General features: G+C 38.0%; 1 protein-coding gene across 4 annotated transcripts in view; it reads right to left on the bottom strand.

Moving 5' to 3' along the window:
- GRIA3 (glutamate ionotropic receptor AMPA type subunit 3) overlaps nucleotides 1–24,670 on the bottom strand; it is a 270,471-nt gene that overhangs the window by 64,244 nt on the left and 181,557 nt on the right. For all 4 annotated transcript variants that reach the window (XM_063083062.1, XM_063083065.1, XM_063083063.1 and 1 more), the window contains 5 exons: nucleotides 22,155–22,322; nucleotides 17,926–18,030; nucleotides 16,265–16,372; nucleotides 14,541–14,747; nucleotides 2,475–2,851 (listed from right to left, as the gene is read on the bottom strand). In XM_063083062.1, the coding sequence (XP_062939132.1) occupies nucleotides 2,475–2,851; nucleotides 14,541–14,747; nucleotides 16,265–16,372; nucleotides 17,926–18,030; nucleotides 22,155–22,322 (965 nt within the window). The remainder of the gene's footprint in view (nucleotides 1–2,474; nucleotides 2,852–14,540; nucleotides 14,748–16,264; nucleotides 16,373–17,925; nucleotides 18,031–22,154; nucleotides 22,323–24,670) is intronic.

Genomic DNA, 24,670 nt, shown 5'->3' with positions numbered 1-24,670 from the left:
CTTGTTTTAGCCTGCTGGTTAGACTCTCTGTTGTGCTTTATATTTCGTTGAATGAATCCTGCAGCTCCACAGGCTCTGCTACATTCTTTTTCAGGACATTGATTTCTTTGCACATTTCTTCTTTCAGGTCCTATATGTTTTTCCTCACTTCATTGTGTTGTCTAACTGAGTTTTCTTGTATCTCATTTACTTTCCTTAGAATTGTTGCTTGAAATTCCTTGTCAGTCATTTCAAGGACTTCCTGTTCTATACGATCTAGAGCTTGAGAGTTATTACTTCCCTTTGGTAGTGACGTACTTTCTTGATTTTTCATATTACTGGTATCTTTCCTTTGGTGTTTAGTCATTGTGGCAAGGGGTATCATGGTCCACTCGTTCCACCCTGATGTCTGGCCTGGATCCTGAAGGGACTGCCAATTCTGGGCAGTGGGGACTAGCCTGGGCTGGGGTCCCACAGTATCTGCCTGTTCCAGCATGGCTGGCTTGGGGTGTGTGGGCCCTGTGGCTCTCGGGACTCTCTGGGCAGCAGGGACTGGCCTGGGTGGAGGCCCTGTGGCCCACGTTTAATATTTTCAATAGCTTTACTGAGAAAGAATTGGCATCCCCAAAAATTCACAATGTAAGTGTACTATCAAAGATTTTAGTAAATGTAAAGTTGTGCAACCATCATTACACTCCGGTTCCCTCACCCCTTTTGCAGTTAGTTCTGGCTGGCTTAAGACTAGGGTGAGAAAGTGAGGCCATTTGCCCCACATGAAAAATTTAAAGGGGTATCAAAATCTCATTAATCAATATAAATAGCATTTGAATGAAGTATTTTCAAAAACCAAAATTAATGCAAAAAATCCATGATGAGCAAAATATTAAAATTTTAAATAAGGCCTGGATCTGATCCCTGCACTTGCTCTCCTCAGCCTAACATGCCTCACCCTAATCCTGGCCCTGACTATCCCCTCTCTGCTCCCTTCAGGCCCCTGACAACCTCTAACACACTTTTTGTCTCTATGGATTGGTCTATCCTGGACAAATGGAATCATACAACATGAGATATTCAATACATGAAATTTAATAAATGGAACGGTATATGTGGCCTTATGTGTCTGGCTTATTTCACTTAGCATAATGTTTTCAAGGTTCATCCATGTTGTAGCATGTATACATATTCTGTTCTTTTTAACTGCCGACTAGTATTCCATTGTATGGATATGACACATTGTGTTTTTCCGTTCACTAGTTGATGGACATTTGGATTGTTTCTACTTTTTGGCTACTATAAATAAAGTCACTGTGAACATTTATGTATCAGTCTTTGTGTGGATATATGTTTTCCTTTCTCTTAGGTAAATAAGGAGGAGTAGAATTGCTGTGTCATGTTTTAAGTGTATGTCTTACTTTATAAGAAACTGCCGAACTATTTTCCAATATGGCTGTAGTATTTTTGCATTCTCACTGATAATGGATGAGAATTACAGTTGTTCCACATCCTTACCACCTCTTGGTATTGTCTGTCTTTTTGATTATAGCCATTCGAGAGGATGTGTAGACAAAGCTCATTGTGGTTTTAATTTGCATTTCCCTATAAACTAAAGATGTTGAGTATCTTTTCATGTGCTTATTAGCTACTTGTATATCTTCTTTGAGGAAATGTCTATTCAAATCATTTGTCCATTTTAAAAATTGGGTGTCTTCTTTTTATTGAGTTGCAAGAGATTGTTATATATTCTGGACACAAGTCTTCTATTAGATACATTATTTGCTGATATTTTCTCCTAGTCTGTGACTTCTATTCTCTCTTTCTTAATGATGTGTTTTGAAATACAAGGTTTTGAATTTTGATGAAGTCCAGTTTATCAAATTTTTAGTGGATTGTGCTTTTTGTGTTTTATTTGAGAACTCTTTGTCCAATCCAAGATTACACAGACTTTCTCCTATGTTTCCTTTAAGAATTTTATAGTTTTAGCTAGAAAACTTGGGTAGGATACCACACTGGAGTTCTAAGCAGTCTGAGTGTAAAATGAAAAAGAAAGGATACTGAAAGGGGAAGGCAAAAGGGTTTTAAAGAAGAGTTCTGTCTTCTTTAGAATTTCGTCTAGATCCATTCTCTTGACAAATGAGAAAACGATTTAGCACAATTAATGAGGAAACCATGTCAGTTTGATCTGATTGAGATTTAGTATTTGCTTTATCAGAATAATATTAATATTAGCTGGCAATGTTGCCTTTATCCACAGTTCAAATGTTTTCTATAATATATAAATATATGATACCACGGAAATTCATGAAAGATATTCAAAGCAACACCAATATGTACTTGCTTCATGGACGTAAGCAAACAAAATGGCTTGATGATAATTTGTCATTGGATGGAATGTTAAATGAAAGAAACTTGGAGTTGAGATGGGTGAACACCAGATGTACATGAATGGAGTATGACCATAAAATGAAACAAGGCGTTGGAATGACAAGGAAACAAACCTTGGAGAAATATCACATCCTTGCTGCATAAAGGCACCCAAGGAAAACCAAAGACTGTTAAATATTCCAAATTCATTTGGTGGATCAGGAGGGCTTTGTGGGTCACGAGGTTCTTCATTGTTATCTTCCAAGTGCCATTCATAAGGGCTGAATCGGCTGACTAGGAAAAGAACTACACTGACTCCAATGTACGCGAAGACAATGCACATCCAGATTTCATAAGCCAAGGGATCCAGAAATGAGAATACGCCTGGTTTTGATTTCTGAGGCTTCTTTATCATGATGGAAATGCCCAGGCTCATAAATGGCTTTGAAAAATCTATGACTTCTTCACGGACCAATGTTATAGTGAGTGGAGCAACAGCTATATCAGCTCTCTGAAAAAAAAGAATACAAACATGACTTTTAGAGACAGTACCTCAATCATTTGCCACTTAATATACTTCTTTGGTGGAAATATAAAGTCTTAAATCACTGCAACCAATTGATTTGTCAATGCTTAGCAATTAAAAATAGAAAAATAATAAAAAAAAAAAGAAAAGTAGTAGTATTCAATGGGTTCTAAAGTGCTTTAACTTGATTGTAAATTAAAGAAAGGGCAGTCCCTTTTGTCTGCCCTAGACTTTTTTCCTCTGAGACATACTGGCTTAGGGCAACTGACTCCATTTTTTTTGCTAATTTATTTTTGCTATCTTGCAATTCAACTTGTATTCCCTTGTGACGTACGGCTGTTTAACTCTTGTTTTCTTATTTTACTTTTAATTTTAATGATGTCTTATCTCCCTCACTTGGCTGCAAATTCTTGTGCAGCAGGCGTAATAGCCTGTATTTCTAATATTTGTCTTCCTCCCCACCATGAGGTTCAACACAGAGCTGCAGGATTCAGTTTAATTCTTCGGTGTTTGCTATCTTGTATTATTCTTGAATTTTTTTTTGAGAGTATGTTTATTAAAAGATAGGCTCTTTGAAGGCAGGAACTCAATCTTCTATTTTTTTAATCTATCACTGCAACAGTTTCTAAACTAAATAAACTGTAGATACCTAAAAAACAACTTGATTATTGAATATGATATATGAAAACATGTAAGAATTCTGCATGGGTAGTAACAAGAGTAACACAGTTATTAGAATACACATTAATTTATATAGTAAGCTGTATTTTCTAGTGACAAATATCAGTGTAATGTTCACATGTATTGGATCAATAAAATAAATGTCAGTAGTGCATTGCATAATTAACTCAGGCAAAGGCAGACAGTGTTTTTATAGTAATCCCATAAGAATAGGCACTAGGGATTGCTGCACTTACTTTTTCTGTTTTCCACAATTGTTCCTTTACAATAGTAGGAGGTTTTAGTCTGAAGCTAGGCCTTAAATTGCACATAAAGAAAAATGCTTCTAAGAAAAGGCTTTTGGATGGTATATAAGATATGATATGAAAACATCAGTTTTGATCAATTTTTTAATGTTAAGTACAGTTATGCCTCAATATCTCTAGCAGTTAAGAGAGGTAAGGGGAGAATGATGAAGTCTGTGATAGAGTTTATTTTCAAAGAAATTAAGTTTTACTGCCTTGAATTACATATGGTAACTCAAACCAGCTGAGAAATACTTCTTAATTAATCTAAGGGGAAATGCAGATAAACAGCTAGCTAACATTTATTGAATGTCTACTCTGTGTGAGGCACTGTGCTAAGCACCTTATACATATTATCTCATTTAATTCTCATAGTAATGTGGACAGAACTTAAACTGCTGTATGGCCTGTACTCTATGAGATATTTACTGTCTGAAATTGTTAAGATCTGGAGAAAGGGATGAGGCCTATTTAAGTCAGTGCCAACAATTATCATTCCCATGTTAGAGATGGAGAAATTGAAGCACTGAGAGGCTGGGATTAGAACCCTGGTCTTCAGATTCCAGTATCCAGTCTCTTAATTAGCATAATGTCCTAACTTCATAGATACTTACCAGTTTCTGCTATATGCTACTTCTGTCTGCACTTAACCTTAGCCATCCCCTCTTGGGTTCATTCTAATACGTATTTGAGGACCTATTCTGTGCCAGGGAGAAAAAGCAGTGGAAAAGAAAAAGCAGTGGAAAAGACAGACAAGAGACAAAAATACCTGCATGGAGGGTGCCCTACATCCTCCACTTCCCAGTGGAAGTTGCAGAAGGCGTGTATTTATTGAAGCAACTGCCTACTGACCAAATCTACCTTGGCGGCTCACCACCATCTCAAACTCACCGTTTCTAAAATTAAACTCATCATCTATTGCTGCAAAGTAGATTCTCCTCTAAGTCTGTGAATGATGTTTGTTCCAGACTTTTTCTGGTTCCATATCCTCACCAGTCCTACCCCCTCTGCAGATGATCTCGCCTCTTTCTTTACCGAGAAGATGGAAACCATCTGATAAGAGCTCTGTCACCTCAGTGTCCCTCCTCTCCTTCTCAACATATTGCTGCATCTTCATCCATCCCTTCTGTGGCTTTCCATCTCATAGAAAGTGACACTCTAAGATTTAATCCATACATCTCATATTCTTTTATCTCTTCTTAAACCTCAGCTCCATCTATTGTCTCTTTCACATCTTTAATTTTTCTTTCTCTAGTTGTTCTCACAAGTGTAGTCCCTGGACTAGAAACAAAAGAGGAGTCACCTGGGAACTTGTTAGAAATGCCAATTCTCAAGCCCCACCCCAGATTATGGAATCAGAAACTCTGGAGGTGGGGCTCAGGTGGCCTCCCAGTGATTATAATGCTTGTCGTAATTTGAAAACCACTGATCTATCTTATTCTCTTAAAATCATACTCAGGTAGTTCTCTTTACTAACAAACGAAAATGTAACAAAAACCCACTCCTCGTCCTTTTTGATCCTTCTACCTCCTTAACCACATTACATCTCTCCCTATCACCACCAATCTTTTAAAAAACACACCTTTAGTATCTCTTGGTTTCAACACCACTTTCTCCTTACACCCCCTCCAATTTACTGAAATTGTTTCTTGAAGTATATGTTTGGTTACCGAATTCAAAGACCTTTCCTCAGACATCAACTGCTCCTGTGCCATCACTGGCCTTTTGCACTAGTATCTTTCCTTGGATCTCTGATAGTGAAGACTACATGTCCTCCTCCTGCCTCTCTGAATGTTTCTTATCAGGCTTTTCTTCCTAGTTTTGCTCTCTCAATCAAAGTGTACCCTTGCGCCCCCCAGACTCTGTTCATGTTGCCTGGCTTAGGACATAATCTGTGAAGGTTTGTGGAATAATATTTTAAGGATTTGTCCTTCACTTTTCCTCCTCTGTATTATCTATGGCTTTAGCTCTCATCTCATTGCAGCTGACTCCTGAATCTCTAGTTCCACATTGCTTACTGCAGGGGAGCCAAAGACAAATTTCATCTATTTTACCTTTTTGCCTGGGGCTAGACCTGGGCACAGAAACAAAGGCTACTGAGGAGAAGGGAATTGGCCAGAAGGCTAGCAGCGTTTTTTGGCAGAGTCTGAATCAGCTCAAAAGAGTCTTGTCATGCCAAGAAAATTTATAGATAAAACCACTTCTCCTCCTTGCCAACATGTCTCTGCCTCCCGCTCAGAACATGTAAATACCCCTCTAGTATCACTTCCTATTTGATTTCATTTGAATTTAATTACTAAATTTAACTAGTTTTTTGATCTTTTAAGTTTAAAAGAGAGTTCTGGGAGAAATGGCCATTTATTTGTTTTGGAAGGAAGAAATAGGGGACATTTGTATGAGAAAATCACTTTGGACTGACTTCAGGGGAATTGGGCTCTTTTCAAGTAGGTACAGAAAGGGGTTTGAGAATCTTGACCCCTTTTAAAAGAAAAGAAAACAAAACAAAACACTAACTCCTACCTGAAACACCCATCACATGGTAAGCACCACTAGATATTAACAAGAGGTGGCTAGATAGACAAACCAGGACTTTTTGTTGTCTCGCTCCCAGGAACATTCAGCAAAAGAACAGATTTCCGAAGGAGGCCATTCCTAGTTTGAACTACTTTTGAAATCACTAAATACAACAGGAAGAATCTGCTCCCCTCAGGCACTTGCCTTTTTCCCTCAGCTTGGCATTTCTACCTATTCTGAACTGTTTCTCTCTAAGAAGCCTTTTCAAAGAAGACCAAGTTTGTTTTTTGAAGGGTACTCCCCCAATGAAGAATAGCATTAAATCTGTACTCAATTAAGCCTCAGTGATGTGGACCTGGCTCCAAAATGAGAATTCCATATGCTAAACCTTAAAAAAGACCTATTATAGATGGAAAATGACAGAAGACTAGCCAAAAATGGGTGGAAGAAAGCTCAGCACATAGAAGGGAAGGGAGCTACTGATTGAACTTCAAGGATAGCCAGCTTGGTAGGAGACTTAGCAACTCCTCCCATCTCTTGTATGCTTGGTGAGAGACCAAAGCAGCAGAACTGTCTTGTCAGCTCAGAGCCAGCCTTGGAGAAGCCCTTGCCCTCTAGCACCACTAGCCCTCCTCCATATTAAAAGGCAGTTGTGATGGTTGGTTATTTCAGAGCTTAGGACCTGCTTGGCATAATGTATGTGGTGCAATAACCTTGATTATTAAAGGAAATGAGGAGGAGCAGATAACTAACCAGTGTCCCCAAATACCCATTTTGCTCTCCTGGGACTGCAATAGCATATAGGTGAGGGGGAAGGCCACTCTCAAGTTAAAGATTTAGCAGGCCAACATTGAAGAAAAACTGAAAAAGGCAACTCCCCAAATGGAGTTTCTTTCCTGGTCTTGGCTCTTATGAAAGCCAGCTGTGGCTGGGAGAGAGTGTTAAAAGAATTATGGATGGGGCTAGGTAGTATGTGAAATTCTGACTCAATAATGAAGCGTCTCTCTTGTGGTATCCTAAAAAACCACTCCAGAGGCCTTTTGTCCTCAAGCTGCTGACTGTGCTGGTAACTGCAGTAGACGAGTCATTTTCAGAAACCTAGGTGAGTAAGTGGGGGGTATGAGGGTGCTCCAGCTGACAGACAAAAACCAGCAAATGGAAAGAGCTCAGGGTAAGAGTTTGCTAGTGCTTTTTCTTGCATGTTGACTACTTAAAGGATTTTAATCAAGCAGCTTAAGAGTGGCTGTGTGGGCTCAGTAAACACACTGAATTACATTTGATTTTTCCACTCACTAGTGGCAAACCCTGAGCAGCTGCATTATTGGAAGGGATTTAGCTTGAGGGGACTTGTAATCCTTTCCATAGGTGGGTTGCCAAAGTTGTAAATTTCATAAAACTTAAAAACCAACAAACTCATATGTATAAAGATGATACACTTAAGAATCTGACAGATTTTAGGTGGAGATGACACTTAAATGTAATTTTAAAAATGGTTTGATCTGGAAGGCTTGTTATATGTTGAATTATTTTCATCTGATTATCTGATACAAAACTTGAAACCTACCTGTTGACTACGCATGAGCAGAAACATGTCAGCCACCATTTTAAAGCTCTTTCTGAAAGCAAGGGAGAGGATGGGAGAGAGGGAGTAGACAATGTATTTATGTCCAATGCATAAGTATTATGTGTTATCTGAGAGACGAATCAGACATGACCTGACCCCTTATCCCTGTATGAACCATAAGGCTCTAGTGGCCTTTGGAAGACATTTCCCTTGGAAAGTTTAAATGTGTCACAGAAAGGAGTGGGGCAGAATCAAGGTAGACAATAGGAATATAATTGCTGTGTGTTGGGGAACAGGACTTAAACTGATGTATTGCTTGTACTTTATGAGATATTTACTGTCTGAAATTGTTAAGATCTGGAGAAAGGGATGAGGCCTATTTAAATCTGTGCAACAACAAGCAATGTCACAATGGGATCTCCTCATTTCTTTATCCAGAGCAGATGTCCCAGTCTGGATTTATCGATTAGAGCTCCTTGTCCTTGGGGAACTGAGAGAGTTAAAGACAAAGTGAAGATAACAGAGTGTCCCTGAAGCTGGATAAAGGCCTTGTGAGACTAAATTTGGTTGGAAATATTTCCCTACCCACTCTGCTTAGAATGGCAGACTTCCATGCATCATTAATGCTCCTTCCTGGAGTTCATGTGCATCGTTTGAAGGAGAGGGGCACTTTTATCAAATCATCAGCCCTTCTGCCAAAGCCCAGTGTAATCACCTGACGAATAGAAGAGAGTATTTGGCATCTGTTATTGGACCCTTTCTTCTCTGCCTTTTAGCTGGAAGGACAGATCGACTTTCTGCCTTTCTTAATGGAAAATGAATTTATCTTAGGATAGTGACAACCTAAGAGATAATTTCTTCTAGGCAGAGAAATGTCAGTGTGAATAGTATCTGTAAAATTGCCATTTGTCCTGGGAGTGTGAAGGAGTCTGGGGACGCCCAGGGAATGTGACCTGAAATCAATCATCACTCTGATCCCATCTCCATCCCCAAGCTCTCTTCTGTCTTCTAAGCCAGTAGAACCAATCTGGGTAGTAGCTTGTCTGGTCTTTCCTAAAGCAACCTCCCTCCTCTTTATCCTTAGTTCTGAATGCTATAGGAACATAAGGAACACAGCAGGTGCTTGCTGGGAGATGTCCTTTTATTAATTAGAGCCTCAGTTTCCTTCCAGCCTTTTTCCTGACTCTCTTTTTGTGTTAGATCATATCTCTTCTCCAAGGGCAGAAACCCCCAGATTTTTATACTGGGTTTTCAAATATTTCAAGTAATAACTAGAAGTGTGTATTACATTATCCAGGAGGCCATAGATAAGCAGGACGAGTATCTTGGATGGAAAAGCTTAGAATACAACTAGATTGTAAGCCCCTTGGAGCCAGGTGGGGATGCCATATTTAATAGATACAGCACCAATATTCTTATAATCCAACAAGCTTAGTGAAATGAGCCAGTGTGACCCAGTATACAGAACACTAGACCAGGAGTCATGAAACCTGAATTGCCAAGCTATGTGATTTTGTGCCCTTGTCACAATTCTGCCATCATTCCTGTCACCCCTGTCCTCCATCAGGCTTTGGTTTCCTGATTTTCCCAATAGGCAGTTCTAATGTCCAGTCCTGTCTGGTCCCCATACTCATCTGTAAAATGAATGAGGAGGTGTCGTTAAGGATGTTTAAGAGCCCTGCTAGCAACAAAATGCTGTTTTTAAATGCCCTCTTAAAACACATGCTATTTGGGAGCCATAAAAACTTGTGGTCTGTAAGCCATTCGAGCTAGGACAATTACCATGTGGTAGTGTTACAGATATCCAGCTCAAAATCAAAACTGCTAAAAGCAGGTGGACAGTTTCAAGTCCATAATGTTCTGAAGGGCTTACATAATGTCCTTACATTGTGTTCTACTGAGGTTTGTTTCAAAAATAGCCTTCTTAGAGATACAAGGTGCCCCAACATGAACCTTGATTTGAATTTCTTATAGAGAAAAACAAAAACAAAAACAAAAAACCAACCTTTAGGAATCATCTGGAAAGAGGCTGATTGATTGCTTTATTCTTTAACAAATTTAATTCATTTAGACTCTTTATTGAGACTTTATGACAGATAGAGAAATCTCCTTTGCAAAGCTTTCTTCATCTCTGCCTTTCTTCATTTTTTCCCCTGCTCTGATCTGTTTTACATACTAAAAGCACAAGGGAAAATACCCTAAAGATAAAGCAGTGCCTATCTGTGTATTTTTCATGTTCACTGCAAGAAATAGTTCCCTGTTCTCCATCCTTTTGCTCTTTAAGCACTTAGGGAAATCATTAGGGGTTTCCTGCCCTTCTTTTTCTTAAGCAACTTACAAACCACAAGAGTCCAGGCCTGCTAGAAGTGAAAACCTGTGTTTTCATTTTTCTCTATTTCTATCATTGACAGAGAAGTTGAAAACTTCCCAATGCTGAAAGATTAAAACTTGTAAATGAAGATGAAGACACATTTATGAGATCATCCTTCTTAACAGAGAGCTGTTATTGCCCAAGCATAATAAAAATATCTATTTTTCATAGCTACAAGTTATAGAGGAAAGTGGAACTTGGCAGTCCACTCCATGGGTTGGTTTGCTGTTAGTTCTCTGGAATTACCTTGTGTAATAAGCCCAGAAAGCATCAGAAACTTGTTCTAGGTCAGAGGAGGGAAGAGGACATTTCTGTAAGAGACTTCTCTGGCTATTGCTTTTATCTTTAGCAGAAAGAACTGAAGGAAAAAGATGGGAAGTTTCCTTCAGGAGATTTTTTACCTATTCAGAAGTGGAGAGATGGCATCTAAATTACTAAACAAATAAGAGACTCTCTAATTCTCAATCTCCCTCACTCACAAGTAGACGAATTGGAAAGAGGAAGTGATGTGAGTAGAGTAAGCGAGTGCAGTACAGAGGACATGACAGAGAAGAAACCAAAACCCAGTAAGAATGCTGGTCTTTGTTTGAATGAAGTGAGGAAATCTGCCTTGCTCTATATCACTGTGTCTAATGTCTTGCTTAATGCCAAGAAGGCACTGATCTATTTATAGAGTGTGACATGTTCTCTTTTGAGACACTAGAGAGCTCTGGCCATTCAGTTATGATGGGCTAACAGAGCTCATGGTATAGCTCATGCAGATACCCTGGGCCAGTGGAAACTGACACCGTAGATTTCTTGTCATGCTGCTGTGGCCAATTTTCTCCCTAGAATGGCTAAGGTACCAAGGGCTTTTCTGATAAATTTCAACTATCTTTCAGGATGGAATAGGACTGAGCAACACTTTGGGTGTTGGGCAGTAGAATGTAATGGTTAAAGAGCATGGACTTCATAGTCAAAAACCTAGATTCAGGGCCGAGCCCGTGGCGCACTTGGTAGGGTGCTGCGCTGGGAGCGCGGCGATCCTCCCGCCGCGGGTTCGGATCCTATATAGGACTGACCCGTGCACTCACTGGCTGAGTGCCGGTCATGAAAAAACGACAAAAAACAAAACAAAACAAAAAAAACCTAGATTCAAATCATTGTGTCAGTGTTATGGTCTGAATGTTTGTATCCCTTCCCCTAATCCCTTCCCCCAGTTGATATGTTTAAATTCTAACCCCCAAGGTGATGGTATTAGGAAGTGGAGCCTTTGGGAGGTGATTAGGTGATGGGGGTGGAGCCCTCATGAATGGAGTTAGTGTCCTTATAAACGAAGCCCCAGAGAGACCCCTTGCCCCTTCCACCACATGAGGACAAGGCAAGAAGGTGCCATCTATGAACCAGAAAGTGAGCTCTCACCGGACGACAAATCTGCTTAGATCTTAGTCTTCCCAGCCTCTAGAACTGTGAGAAATAAATTTCTGTTATTTATAAACTACCCTGTTTATGGTATTCTGTTATAGCAGCCTGAACAGACTAAGATAGTCATGACAAGCTATTTGGTCTTTGGCATGTGACTTTACCTCTCTAGGTCTCAATTTCTTCACATGTAGAATGAGAGTTAATAATGGCACCTTCCTCAGAGGTGTGTTGTGAGGATTGTTACATATGCTTGTAAAGCACATATCACAGTATGTGACCACCAGTAAATATGTAACAAGTATTACTATTACTAGTGATAGTAATGGTAATAATAATAATAATAATAATAATAATAATAATAATAATAATAATACAGTATTATATCCCACCATGAACTCAATTTAATGAATATTGGCTAGCCATAACTGTATGCCAGGCATTGATTCATTAAAGCAAAAAAATGAGCATTTGCTATGTATCAGGTAATGTGCTAAGAGCAGGGGAGAGCTGTAAGCAGGACAAGGTCTCTTGCAGCCTGAGTGTTTGGAAGACAACGAACAGAAAAGAGAATAAAATCTTATCACCAACTTGTAAAATAAGAGGTCAGAGATGTGTGAAGATAGTTCAGAGCTTATCAGGGTCCTCAGAAATCATAACAGGTGCCCTTGCTCAGCTCTCTCTGGCATTAAAAATTCTTTCTTTCTCACTGCTGGGTTCACTTGAATCTCATTCATGACTTAGCCTTGCCCAATTTCCCAGGATCTAACTTGACCCAAGACAGGAGATAATTGGCTCCATCCCCATAGATGGGGGCTGAGGTTCAAGTTGCTTTGCTGCTTGTATGGCTGGAAGATGGTGCCTCAGTTTTGATACACAGGGTCTAGCCTCATTTTAAGCCTTAGTTCCCTTTCTATGCCCTTATTTTTAGAAATTAGCTTCTGCTTTTGTTCTTCTTCCTAAAGGCCTGTTCCAAAAACGTATTCAGTGACCCCAGTACTCTTCTTGGAGAGCTATATCTTATTCTTGTTGGTTCCCATCTCAAGCATTAGAGTCCTTCTCCTGAAACTCAGTCCAATAGGTAACCTGGATGTATGCTTTTTGCCAGCTGGGACTTCTCAGTATCTCCACCCCCTAGATTTCTCTGTCTTCCCCTTACCTGTTGTCTAGACAGGGACCGACCATCACAAGTAATCCTTGTCTGTTAGAACTAAACCTCTGCTGCCACCACCTGCACTTGGGTTAGTTCCCTAGTGATGGGTTCACCCAATGGGCAGTTCTTTATTAATTTTAAAAAATTTTAATTGACATGCAATTATACATACTTATGGGGTACAATTTGATGTTTTGATACATATACATTGTATAATAATCAGGTCAAGGTAGTTAACGTATCAATAACTTCATGCATTTATCATTTCTTTGTGGTGAAAATATTCTCCTCAAGCTACTATGTAACATACAAAACTTAACTGTTAACCATAGTCACCCTACTGTGCAATAGCACACCAGAATGTATTCCTCTTATCTAATTGAATTTTATACCCATCAACCAACCTTTCCCTGTTTTCCCTCCTCCTCTACCCTCCTCAGTCTTTGGTAACCACTGTTCTAGTCTCTAACGGGCAGTTTTTATGTCCAGTCCTGCTTATTTCCGCATGCCTCATTGGGCTGCCTGAGATCTGACATCCGGAATCAGAAGTCAAAACCATTTAACACGTAGTCACTGAGGAGCTCTGAAGATACCACTGTGCTTTTCTCAAAAATCCTAGTTATCAGTATTAATTATTTTGTACTTGGCCTATGGCCAAACCCTTGGCAGAGCCATTTTGTTCATTTATTCATTCATTAATTCAACAAGCATTTATTGAACTTCTACTATGTTTCAGGCTCTGGGATATTGAAATGAATCAGATATGTCTTCTTTTCTCAGAGTTTATAGTTCAGTAGGGCAGCTGAACTTGTAAATAGAACACCATAGCACAGATTCAGAAGTACTATACAAATACAAAAAGTACTATATGGAAGCAAAAAGCAGGGGCACCTAACCCTGACTGCAGGTAGGTAGATGGGATTAGGGAAGGCTTCCTGAAAAAGGTATCACCTCTGAGTTCTGGCGGACTAGTAGTTGGTGTTAGCTGGCTGAAAAAAAGCAAAAGTACTTCCAGACGTACCCTAAATAAGAGCTTGGCACCTTCAGGGAACAGCATATAGTTTGCTAAAGTTGGAACAGTGATTGTGAAGGGAAAGAATACAAGATAAAGCTAGAGAGATAGGCAGGTAATAGATTATGAAGTGCCCTGTTTGCCATGCTAAAGAATTTGAATTTTATCCTTATTTTTAAAGTGAGAAATTACAGTAATGTGGAGATTTGATTTGCCAGGGTAAGAACAAAGGTAGGGAAACAGTTAAATGACTAACAGTGAGAGTCTTAACTATGGTGAGGATGAAGAGTGTGTCTGAATTTGAGAGACTTAAGAGTAGAATTCATAGGACATGGTGACTGACTAGATACGAGGGGAACAATGAAGAAAGATGACGAGGTTGCTTAGGCAACTATGTGGGTGGCGATTCTGCTGCCTGAGACAGAGAACACAGAAGGAACAGATTTGCAATAGAGGGCGGGCTGTGCTTAACGTTGCCAGATAAAATTCCCCAATTCCACTTTCCTTTTAGTAAAATAATCCTGTTGCTATTGACAATCTACCTTTACATAATTCAACTGTAGAGGAAAACATTTTTCTTGCAGACTATATAAAAAACATACAATTGGATAGATATGGCACTTAATTAAATCCTTTATCTTTTTTGTTAATTGGAAGGCACAGAGGTAAATGAAAACAGTTGGAAAAAACTCACCCCATAGACAAGTTCCCCAACCATTCCATTCCATATTTTAGTCTCCGGATCCCTTGCGCCATATTTCCCATCACCGACAATGGACAATTTGTATTTGATCCTTACATGTTTGGCTATCTCATATGCTAAGTCTACACAATAGCCTTCATATCGTTCATTTCCTTCCAGTTGCTCATGGTTCTTCTTATACATCACATATGGCGATTCCTTTGGGACAGGAAGGAAGATTGAAGGATTACTTCTATACATTTTTCTAAGAGATGATAAATGTAATAACTTTTTTTCCCTCTGTGGCTATTGAGGTTTGGTGAGTGAAAAGGGCCTTAACATTTTTTTACTTAATAAACAGAAGAGCCTCAGTTGATTATTCATTGGGCCACATATTCCTTGGAGTCCCTAACTGATGATTTAAGGAAGCAGAGAAGAATTCAAGTTCTTTCTGAGTGTTTGAAAGAAGGACCAATTTTCACCTGTGAAATCTTTGATTTAGTCGAATTGGGCAGAAGTATTTCCCTTAGTTACATGAAATGCCTTTGATTTCTTGGGATTTACCAGGTAGGAATCACAGCCACCTAGGGAAGCACTATGATCTTTGTGAGGTCAGGGTCTGTGGCTTATTCATTTTTATACCTCCAAGGCCCAGTACAGTACCTAGGACAGAGTGAGTATTTGATATGTATATTTAAATGAAAGGTAAACTTCAGCCAAATCTCCATTCAGTTAATCACAGTTTCAGACCTAGTGACATACTTGTTTTTAACCACCTAGGTTTGTACTTCCTTCAGTAAAAACAAACCAGCTTTTAGAAAAACATTTTAAAAGTAAATGAGAATCCTCACATTTTATTTTATTTATATTTATGGGGCACATTGTGATATTTGGGTACATGTGTACAATGTGCAATGATCAAATCAGGGTTATTAGTATACTCATCACCACAAACATTCATCATTTCTTTGTTATCTCACGTTTTAATAGTGCCTTGAATTTTGCAGAAAAGCCTCTTCATGTGGTGAATTGTGCCTTCAAATGGTCTTATGACATAGGTAGAAGATAACTGTTATACCCATTCCATAAATTAAAAAAAAAAAGACATGAGACTCCGAGAAGCTGCGACTTGCACAGGAACACAGGTTAGTGGTAGACCTAATATCAGAACCCTAATCTACTCTCTCCTCCACACAATGAGGAATTAGATTTCAAGTCCAGATGAAGCATCAGTCCTATGGAGGCAGGGTAAAGAGTAGAATGACATTCAGAACTGTCCCAAATTCCTATTATCTTTCTTTCTTTCTTTTTTAAATTTAATTTTTAATTGACATGCAATAATTGTACATATTTATGGAGTACAGAGTAATATTTCAATACATGTATACACTATGTGATGATTGAATCAGGCTAATTAGCATACCCATCACTGCAAACACTTATCATTTCTTTGTGATTTGAACATTTGAACTCCTCTCTTCTAGTCATTTGCAAATATACAATAAATTATTGTTAATTATAGACATCTAGTGCAACTATCAAATACTAGAACTTAGTCTTCCTATAATGACATTCTGTTCATCATCATGGCAAGTTACTTAGAGAGGTTCCTGAGCTGCCCTGTTGGAAGTTTTCATTGCTTGAACTTGAGGTCTTTCCTATGGGCTGAATAATGCTTTTCAGAAAACAGAACTCTTGCTGTACAGAAATCCCACCTACCCTCTGTCCACGCTTACCAAAATGGTAGTCACTACTATGGTCCGGTTCTCTGAGGATGCACTGTCATTGCTGATTTGCTGATCCGAGAAAGGCACAAACCTTTCATACTCATTCCAGTAGCCAGCCTAGAAAGAGCAGACATTTGACCTGGATGCCTATTTTTCACTCAAAAAGTACTGCATGAAATTCAAGTGCTGTTGTGGATCAAAACTTTTTTCAGTAGCTTGAGCTTTATAATGATTGACATCCTGTCTCCCTCGGTCTTACCACTCCCACCAGGACCCCAGCACCGACACACACATAGATGTTCTTTCCTGTTCCTTCATCCTGGGGGTTCCTATCCCCACCTCACCCTTACTGATATTTTGTAAAATAATTTATCCCACTGTAGGATGATCTGCCTTTTTATGTACTTTTAAAAGTTTTTTTACTGAAACATATGATTTTACATATTTATGGAATACAGAGTTGTATTCAATACATGTTTACAATGCATGATGATCTATTCAGGGTAATTAGCATATTCATCATTGCAAAACAATCATTTTTTTGTGATGTGCACATTTGATCTCCTCTCTTCTAGTCATTTGGTAACATGCAGTGAATTATTGTTAATGATAGATTCCTGGGTTTACTACTGTATACCAATAGGATTTAAGTTGTAAATTTTGTATCCATTTAAACTCCTATAACAGAAAAATAGTTTGTTTTGAACTGTAGAAAAGCTGGGATGTAGGAAACCAGTGAGTATCATGTAGAAATGACACAAGATATTTTACATTCTGAGGTTTTATCAAATGGCTACTAAATTCCCATTTTATGCCTAACTCAATTATTATTATGACAGAAGCAAAGTGGTCGTTATAAAATTTAGCTATAGAGAAAAAGGTACTTTGTCCAGAGTTCTTTTGTTGGGTGAGTTGGTGAAGTGGAAAGATACCTATTTTCCAATTCTTTTGCTAAAACCATACATACTTTGGAAGCTTCCGTTGAAATAACAACATGCTATAACATTTGTGAGTCCTTCTCTTTATTGTAGGAAGCTGTTAAGAACTTGTGAGTCTACCACTTTTATAGGATCAGCCTCAGAGAGTAATCCTGCTTTTAAGATGTGTAGATGGATCGTTCTGATTACAGAACAACTCCCTGCATCATATCTACACTCTTCACTGAATGGAAAGGCAAAGATGATGCATGGAAATTTGCTTTGTATATGTTTCCTAACACCTATTTTCTTTTTTTTTTAAAGGTTTATAATTTTATTTTTTATTTTTTAATTTTTAAATTAAAAAAATTTTTTTTTAAATTTTTAATTTTTTTGCATTTATTTTTTATTTTTAATTTTATTTTGTCAATAAACATTGTGGCTGATTATTGCTCCCCATCACCAAAACCTCCCTCCCTCCTCCCTCCCCCCTCCCCACCACCAATGTCCCCTCTGTTTGCTTGTCGTATCAACTTCAAGTAATTGTGGTTCCTAACACCTATTTTCTTATATCTGAATGCTGTCACCTTCCAAGAGACTTTTTTTTGAGTTTTATTTTAGTTTTTTTATTTTTGGCAGTTGGCCGGTATAGGAAACCAAACTTGGTGTTATAAGGCCATACTCTAAATGAGCTAACCAGCCAGCCCAAGAGACTTTAAAAATTTTTTTTGGATGTCTGTTTTGATTACTTACTTTTCGAGAGCCAGTGACTTTCATTTCATACACATCAATGGTATAATTTGTTCTTCGTCCGTAAGTGTCAAATTGGATGTTTCCCGTCATTCCTTGTACTTGCACCTGGTAGAAAGAGAAAATGTAGTTTTAAAATAGCACTTAATTATTGCCTTCTAAGTCTCTGAAATGAGATCCACTGACAGATCTTCGAATTTTGGAGAATTTTTATCTTGAGTCATGGAGCTCTATCTACCAGATCAAGTCTATACAGATCTTCATTTCCTCTACAGTATTTTCTTGCTATGCCTTTTAGTTATGAAGTTTTGACTGGGTGTGAAAGGTGGTTACCTGCATGATACAGTGAGAGCTTTACCACCACTTTTTCAAAGACCTGAAATTTCCATTAGTCTCTTCTTAAGAAAACTCTAAAGTCTCCTTCCTTAACTAGGGTAATGCATTCTTCTAAACTGTGAGCTCCTTGTGGGCAATGGCTATGTCTTACCTTAGTATTTCTAATACTGGAACATAATGTGGTTTCACTAACAGGCTCTGGAGCTCCTGAATTCATATCTTAGCTTCGTCACTTACTAACTGAATGACCTTGGGCATGTTCCGCAATGCTTTTTTTTACCTCACTGTCCTAATCTGTAAAACTGTAAATCCTAATATTACCTCAGAGTTGTTGGGAGGATTAAATGAGTTATGCGTATGTAATGTTTAGAACAGTATCTGGCACATAGTGAGTATTATAATACATGCTACTGGCTATGTTAATTATTGCTATTAACCAAAATGAATTTAGTTCTGTTTCTTGAGAGGGTTATACAATTACCAACTATTACAGTGACAGGGATGAGCTTTCCCTCTTATTTAACCTATGCCCACTTACAGACAAGTAGCAGAGAGCTAAACCATTAAGGGATAATCCGAAGACTCATGAAATCTGTTAAATTGAAGGGGCCAGGAGTATGGAGTACTAGACAAGAGAGACAGAAGTATTAGAAGCCTGAACACCTGTTGGGATGCTGAATGCAGATTTTATGTATGTCACTTTTTTTTTTTTGCCAGGTCTGGGCCCATTATTATGAATTAATAAGAGGCCATCTCTGTTGGATGGAGAAATTTTCTTACTTATTTTACAGTGCAGGGACACTTGATGAAAGACCTTTTATAAATGTATTCATTATTCTTAACCACTTGTATTACTCATCTGGCAAGTAAGGGTCAAAGAGTTCACTTCAAAGATAAAGAATCTGTCTCGTTTTCCTAGGATGAAAGTATGGAAAACTTTTTCATTGCTTATAGAAAATTACATGCTGTCAAACAAGTCAGAGGTGGTTATGGGCTTATGCTGCAGAAGGGAAAATCAATGTCAAATATTAGGAAACTTTTTTGAAAGGCAGGAGCTTACTCATCACCAGTAGGAGACTGGAATTCCAGTGGAAAGAGAAATGACTAAAAACAAGATGATTGTCCAACCGACCCAACAAACCTAAGCACTATTGTCAGCCTAGGCTTGTGGAAAAAGATGATGTCACACTTCTAATTAAAGAAAAGGACTTTTGTAGAGAAAGAAATTACTTATCCAGTAGGATGGGACTGATGCATACTGTGACACATGAATGGTGCTTTATGCTCCATTTTGAGCATTGAATTCTAGGAGAGAAGTTAGGCAGGGCAGAGACAATGGCATAGGATACTCATTAAGAAAATCCTTCACTACTGAAAATAGCAAGGGCTTCAAATTTCATTAAAAAATTGTATATTTCTAAAGACCCAGACTATCTGAACTTGATCTAAGAAATGGACAACGGTTAAGGTATTTCTAAGAGTTTCCAGACCCCATGATTTGAACATTTGGTGAGCAGAAATAGCATTGGACTACCACTCAGAGAGAAGTCTATTTTTGAAAATGTGGTCTGGTATCGAATGTCAGTGACAGTTTCTCACCATCCCTTTGGGATTCCTTGTTTAATCCATGGCACCCTGTGTAGAACTTAACCATAACATTTTCATCATCTATGTATTTCTAGATCCCCTGCTAGAGTGGGAGCATCTTAAGATGAGAGACATTCTTTTTCTGTGTTCTCAGCAACTAATATAGGGCCTGGGATAGAGCAGGTGCTTAGTAAATGTTGGCTGAATGTAAATAAGTCTCAATGACTTAGAATCTGTGACAGATATTTCAGAAGACTGTGCTGAGGCTGATCTTTGCACTATTTACAGATTGTGAGAATGATTACCCAATTTGCAAGCAACTTTAAGATATTTTGAAGCATTTGTTTACATATTAACAATTTAAATGTAAGCTCCCTTCATTTTATCTTGTGTTTGCATACTAATATGGAGCCTGATACATAGTCGTAGGTGTTCAATAAATATTTACTGAATGAATGGTATGCCTATTTATTCATTAAAACAAGCCCCTTAGGAGCCTCTTCAGGCAATGATTATGTTTGCCAGATTTCTGTGAAGGAAGAGAATGATTTATTGAGATACAACTATGAACTAGTCACAATGAGGGATGCTTTTACATCGTGCAATCTCACTTTTAATTAACTCAAATAAAATGACATTTCTTTTACTGTGGGAAAACATTTAGTACTTCGGACCAGTGTCCCTTGCAGTCTCTCTGAATAGTGAACTTTTACTGAGCACTTTCAGAAAAGGTTGATGCTTTCCAGCCTCTCTGGAGCAATAGGAAGAAGTTGGCCTGTAGAAAGAGGTAAAGCATCCTCTTGGCTGAGTGTCTGATCATTAGGGCCTGGCTTATAATTGAGCTTTATCAGTAAGTTAGACATGCAGAAACTTTTCTGTGAAATGGTATGATAAATCTCATTTTTTCCTAACCAAATTAATCTCTTGTCCTTTATTCTGGTAGCCAGCTTCCTATTTAGGGAAGGTAGTTGTTTGTGTCATGAATTGGGAGTAAATTGGAGATGCTGGCTCTTGCCCCTTGAGGTTTTGTTGATGAAAACTCCTTTTGATTCATTCCCAGGGAGTTTTCTATTTCTCTCATCATTATGTTCCACCTGACAATACAAATCTTGTAATGCTATGAAGGTTGAATTTAATTAACTGCTCTTCAAAATTGTGCAATGCTGCCTCCATAAAACTACACTTAGGGCATTTGTTAAGGAACTGACATAATGACATAAAAATCTGCATGATGGGAGAATGAGTCATATCTCTTTCTTGGAGAGAGACACAGAGGCTACTAACCCCTTCTGATTGAATGCTTCCAACTTGGCAAATTTCAGGCAGCAGTAAGAGAGCCAACTACACAAAATGATGTACGCTATGAGGCTGTTACAAATCCTTTGTTGCTGGGTTGTGCCCAAAATTATTTTATCATTGCCTGTCTCTTTGTTTATTTGTATGTCTCAAATATCAGGATAATCAAATAAGTAGAAATAAGAGATTCTTGTACTCTTGAAGACTCATTTTAATGCACACAGGCGAATGTGGCATAAAGCAAAATATTCAGGATAGAGCTTTTGCTTGGAAAGCTGCAATGAATGGGTGATGCTGCTCCTAGTGTAAATAATGGAATCTGTTCAAAGGACACTGCTTGAAGCCTTAAATGATCTCCTACCCAGTAAATACTAAAAACAAGTGACCTATTTGACTATCTATCTATTGATTCCTTGTACTTTTCTTTAGGCTTTTTCTTTGCAGCATTGGGCAAAAGCCTCTTAAGTAGGCTTAGAAATGTATCATGTTCCTGCATTTCACCATGTAGAATAGTATAAGTGTTCTTTTTGACAACACAAATAGTATCATGCTGGCTCAGTTTCACAGTCCATCCAGGCTAATAATTTGTCTGTTGAGCCAGAGGATGTTGTTGTCCTTTGTAATGCCTATCTTAAAGTTAGGAGCATCTTATAAAATACCTCAATATCCCTAAAAATGTCATATTTATATAAGGCTTACATTTCTGAAGGTATTTACGTATTCAATTAGTAAGTTTTGAGGGTATTGAGTTCCATTTACTATACACAGTATAGCACAGGACCAGATATTCATTTGTCCTAAATTTACCATTTTTCAGGCTCAAGGAAGAACCTCCTATTTTTGGATTTCTAGATTTGAGTGAATAAATATCCATGCTCATCCTCTCTGCACACTCTGAGATTCTATAGACACTGATCATTTTCCATGTTGTATGTCTTCTCTCCAAATTGAGGTCTTAACTTTTTGTGTCTTTAGAAAGCCCTTCCACCCCAATAACCCATTTTGGTTTTTACCATTTTCAGGGCTCTCTCAATATCAATTCCTTGACTCCAGGGTACAGCAGGGTTTGCTAAGCAGTCTCCAGCACTGCCTCTCCGGGACACATCTACTCGCTGCCTCCTCAGATAGCGGAAAGCTTCTGCTATGACCAGTATTGCGTCGTGTGTCAATGCAGATGTATACTGAAATGAATGTATGGAAAACAAGATATCATGACAAATGACACCCTCAAAACTTGCCTTGTTCCTTATAATTTTCATTCATTTTCATCTCTTGCTCTACAAAGTCACCTACCTAATTATTTGAGTCAAGAGATCTCTCTGGGCAAGCCTGACTTTGATTCATTCTAGAATGATGCCTCTTAACTCATGTGTGTACATGTAAAGATTATTAAGATCAAACAGCTCAAGGGAATCTTTCTCTTGCTCTCAAGACTGTATTTCATATTGAGTGAGTGACTACTAAAAGGCTGGGTCCTTTACAGAGGAAGAAATATGTGTGAAGTTAAAGGATGGCATGTATAGATTGAAGAAGAAACAGCATATCCTAAAGCAAGGCTGGGTTATTGCTGTTTGTAATAGAAAATTCAGATCTGGTGATTACTTAGGGGAAAATGGAAATAGCTAAGTTAGACAGCTTGAAATTAATTTGGAGGGAAACATTAATCATTTCTGTCTGGACCATGTTTCTGGCGAGCTAGGACTTCTGGCCAGCAATAAATCAATTTTTGTTTCCTGGGGGGTAGCAAAACCAAAGCTGGTTTTTGATTGTAGAAAATTACAATTGTTATTGAGTTTTAAATCTGATAACATTGACAATTCATAGGCAATACTTCATGATGCTACCTCTTTCAGGCAAGAACACTTCTTTTCTATTCCTTGGATGTATTGATATGCTCTACTAGGAACGAAGCCAGTCACTTAATATAAGGGATTTGATTATCTGCAATTTGAAATGGTGGGTGCTTTTTCATTAAACAAAGTATGATTAAAATAAACTGGCCCCTATTTTGCAGGGGTGACAAATATGGGTAGAGTACAAAATACTGTTACTTTTTTTTTTGTAGTAAAATGCCCTAGAAGGTGTTCTCTCTCTGTATAGTATATACAAATATAATTGGGAGTGAATACGTTGTTGTCTCTACAACTATCAATTTACTTTTCTTATTTTTCTCATGTTACTTTTCTTTCAGAAGCAAATCATTAAGTATGACTGTAACAAGAAGTGTATGTTCTTTCATGAAGAAAAATCTTTGTGTCTGCCCATCTTAGCACTACATAAAGCCAACATGGTGGTGATTTTCTTTCCAGATGACTGCATAAATTGTCAGCAATCTTAGTGTAGTTCTTTCCAAGTCATGCCAGAAGAGCTATATAATTTTCTACTTTATTCAGTTTCAACTTACCAATGTATGAGAGTTCCACCCCCCCCCAAAGCCCTAAAAGGCAAGGTTTATAAAATATAGAGTAAATTATGCATCAGGATTTTAATCTATAGACAATTTTATTTCCTAATCAGAAATATTGAACATCAATTTTTAAGTGGGCTTTCTGTCTGATTGATATGGTGCAAGGTTCTATAATGACTAGTACTAAGAAAAAGTAATCTGAAAGTTATAACCATTTATTTAAATATTACATTTTCTTGAGTTATTTGAAGCCTGAACAGTTCTTCTCAGCAGGCTCTAGAATATTACGTTATACATACGAGGCATTAGCAATAAATAATCCAGAGCTGAGACTGTCCTCCTCTTTTGCACAAGCTCTCCAACTTCGGAGCAGGCATCAATTACTCTGTGGTACCCTTTACATGCTTTTTCCCCTTGTCCATTTTCTTGTGCCTAACACAGTGCCTGGCACATTGTAGGTATACCCTAAAATACTGAATAAATGAATTCTCTCTTCTATCTATTGCCTGCTAAATTTAAGGATCACATAGCAGTGTGGATAGGCAGTTTTATGAAAATCTAAATTTGTATAAGCTCACCTAAACGCAGTAGGAAGATAAATATCAGTTTAGTACATAAAAAAATATTTGATTATAAAGTATTCATCATAGAGATTGTGGCCATAATTACTGAAACAAATTAGGACACTTGATCTGACCATGGAGCAGAATGTTTTTACTGAAAAATTAAATCAATCAATCAATCAATTAATTAATTTTTGTCCAGGATAATTAGTATACTCAACATTACACAATGCAATCATTTTTTGTGGCCCTTTACCAATTTCTCACTAACCACCCCCCTCTCTCCCACCTCTAATAGCCTCATTTCAGAACAGAATGTTTTAAAATGGGATTGTCCTGGAAAAATCTGGCATGTATAATCATTACAACCACAAGGTACCACTAAACTAGTGAGTGGCTGAATTGAATGAAAAAAATTGCTTAACTCACAACTTTTCTAGAACATGCCAATTGTTAAAAATAAGGTCTCACTTGTATTATATTCTAATGTGACCCGTTTAGGGTGGACTTGCATAGGTGGCACAGAATGTATCTCTGCCCTGGTCTGTATTTCCTACTG

Source organism: Cynocephalus volans, chromosome X (assembly GCF_027409185.1).
Source record: "Cynocephalus volans isolate mCynVol1 chromosome X, mCynVol1.pri, whole genome shotgun sequence".
Classification (NCBI taxonomy): domain Eukaryota; kingdom Metazoa; phylum Chordata; class Mammalia; order Dermoptera; family Cynocephalidae; genus Cynocephalus; species Cynocephalus volans.
The sequence above is the reverse complement of the archived record's forward strand: the minus strand, read 5'-3'. Positions and strand labels throughout refer to the sequence as shown.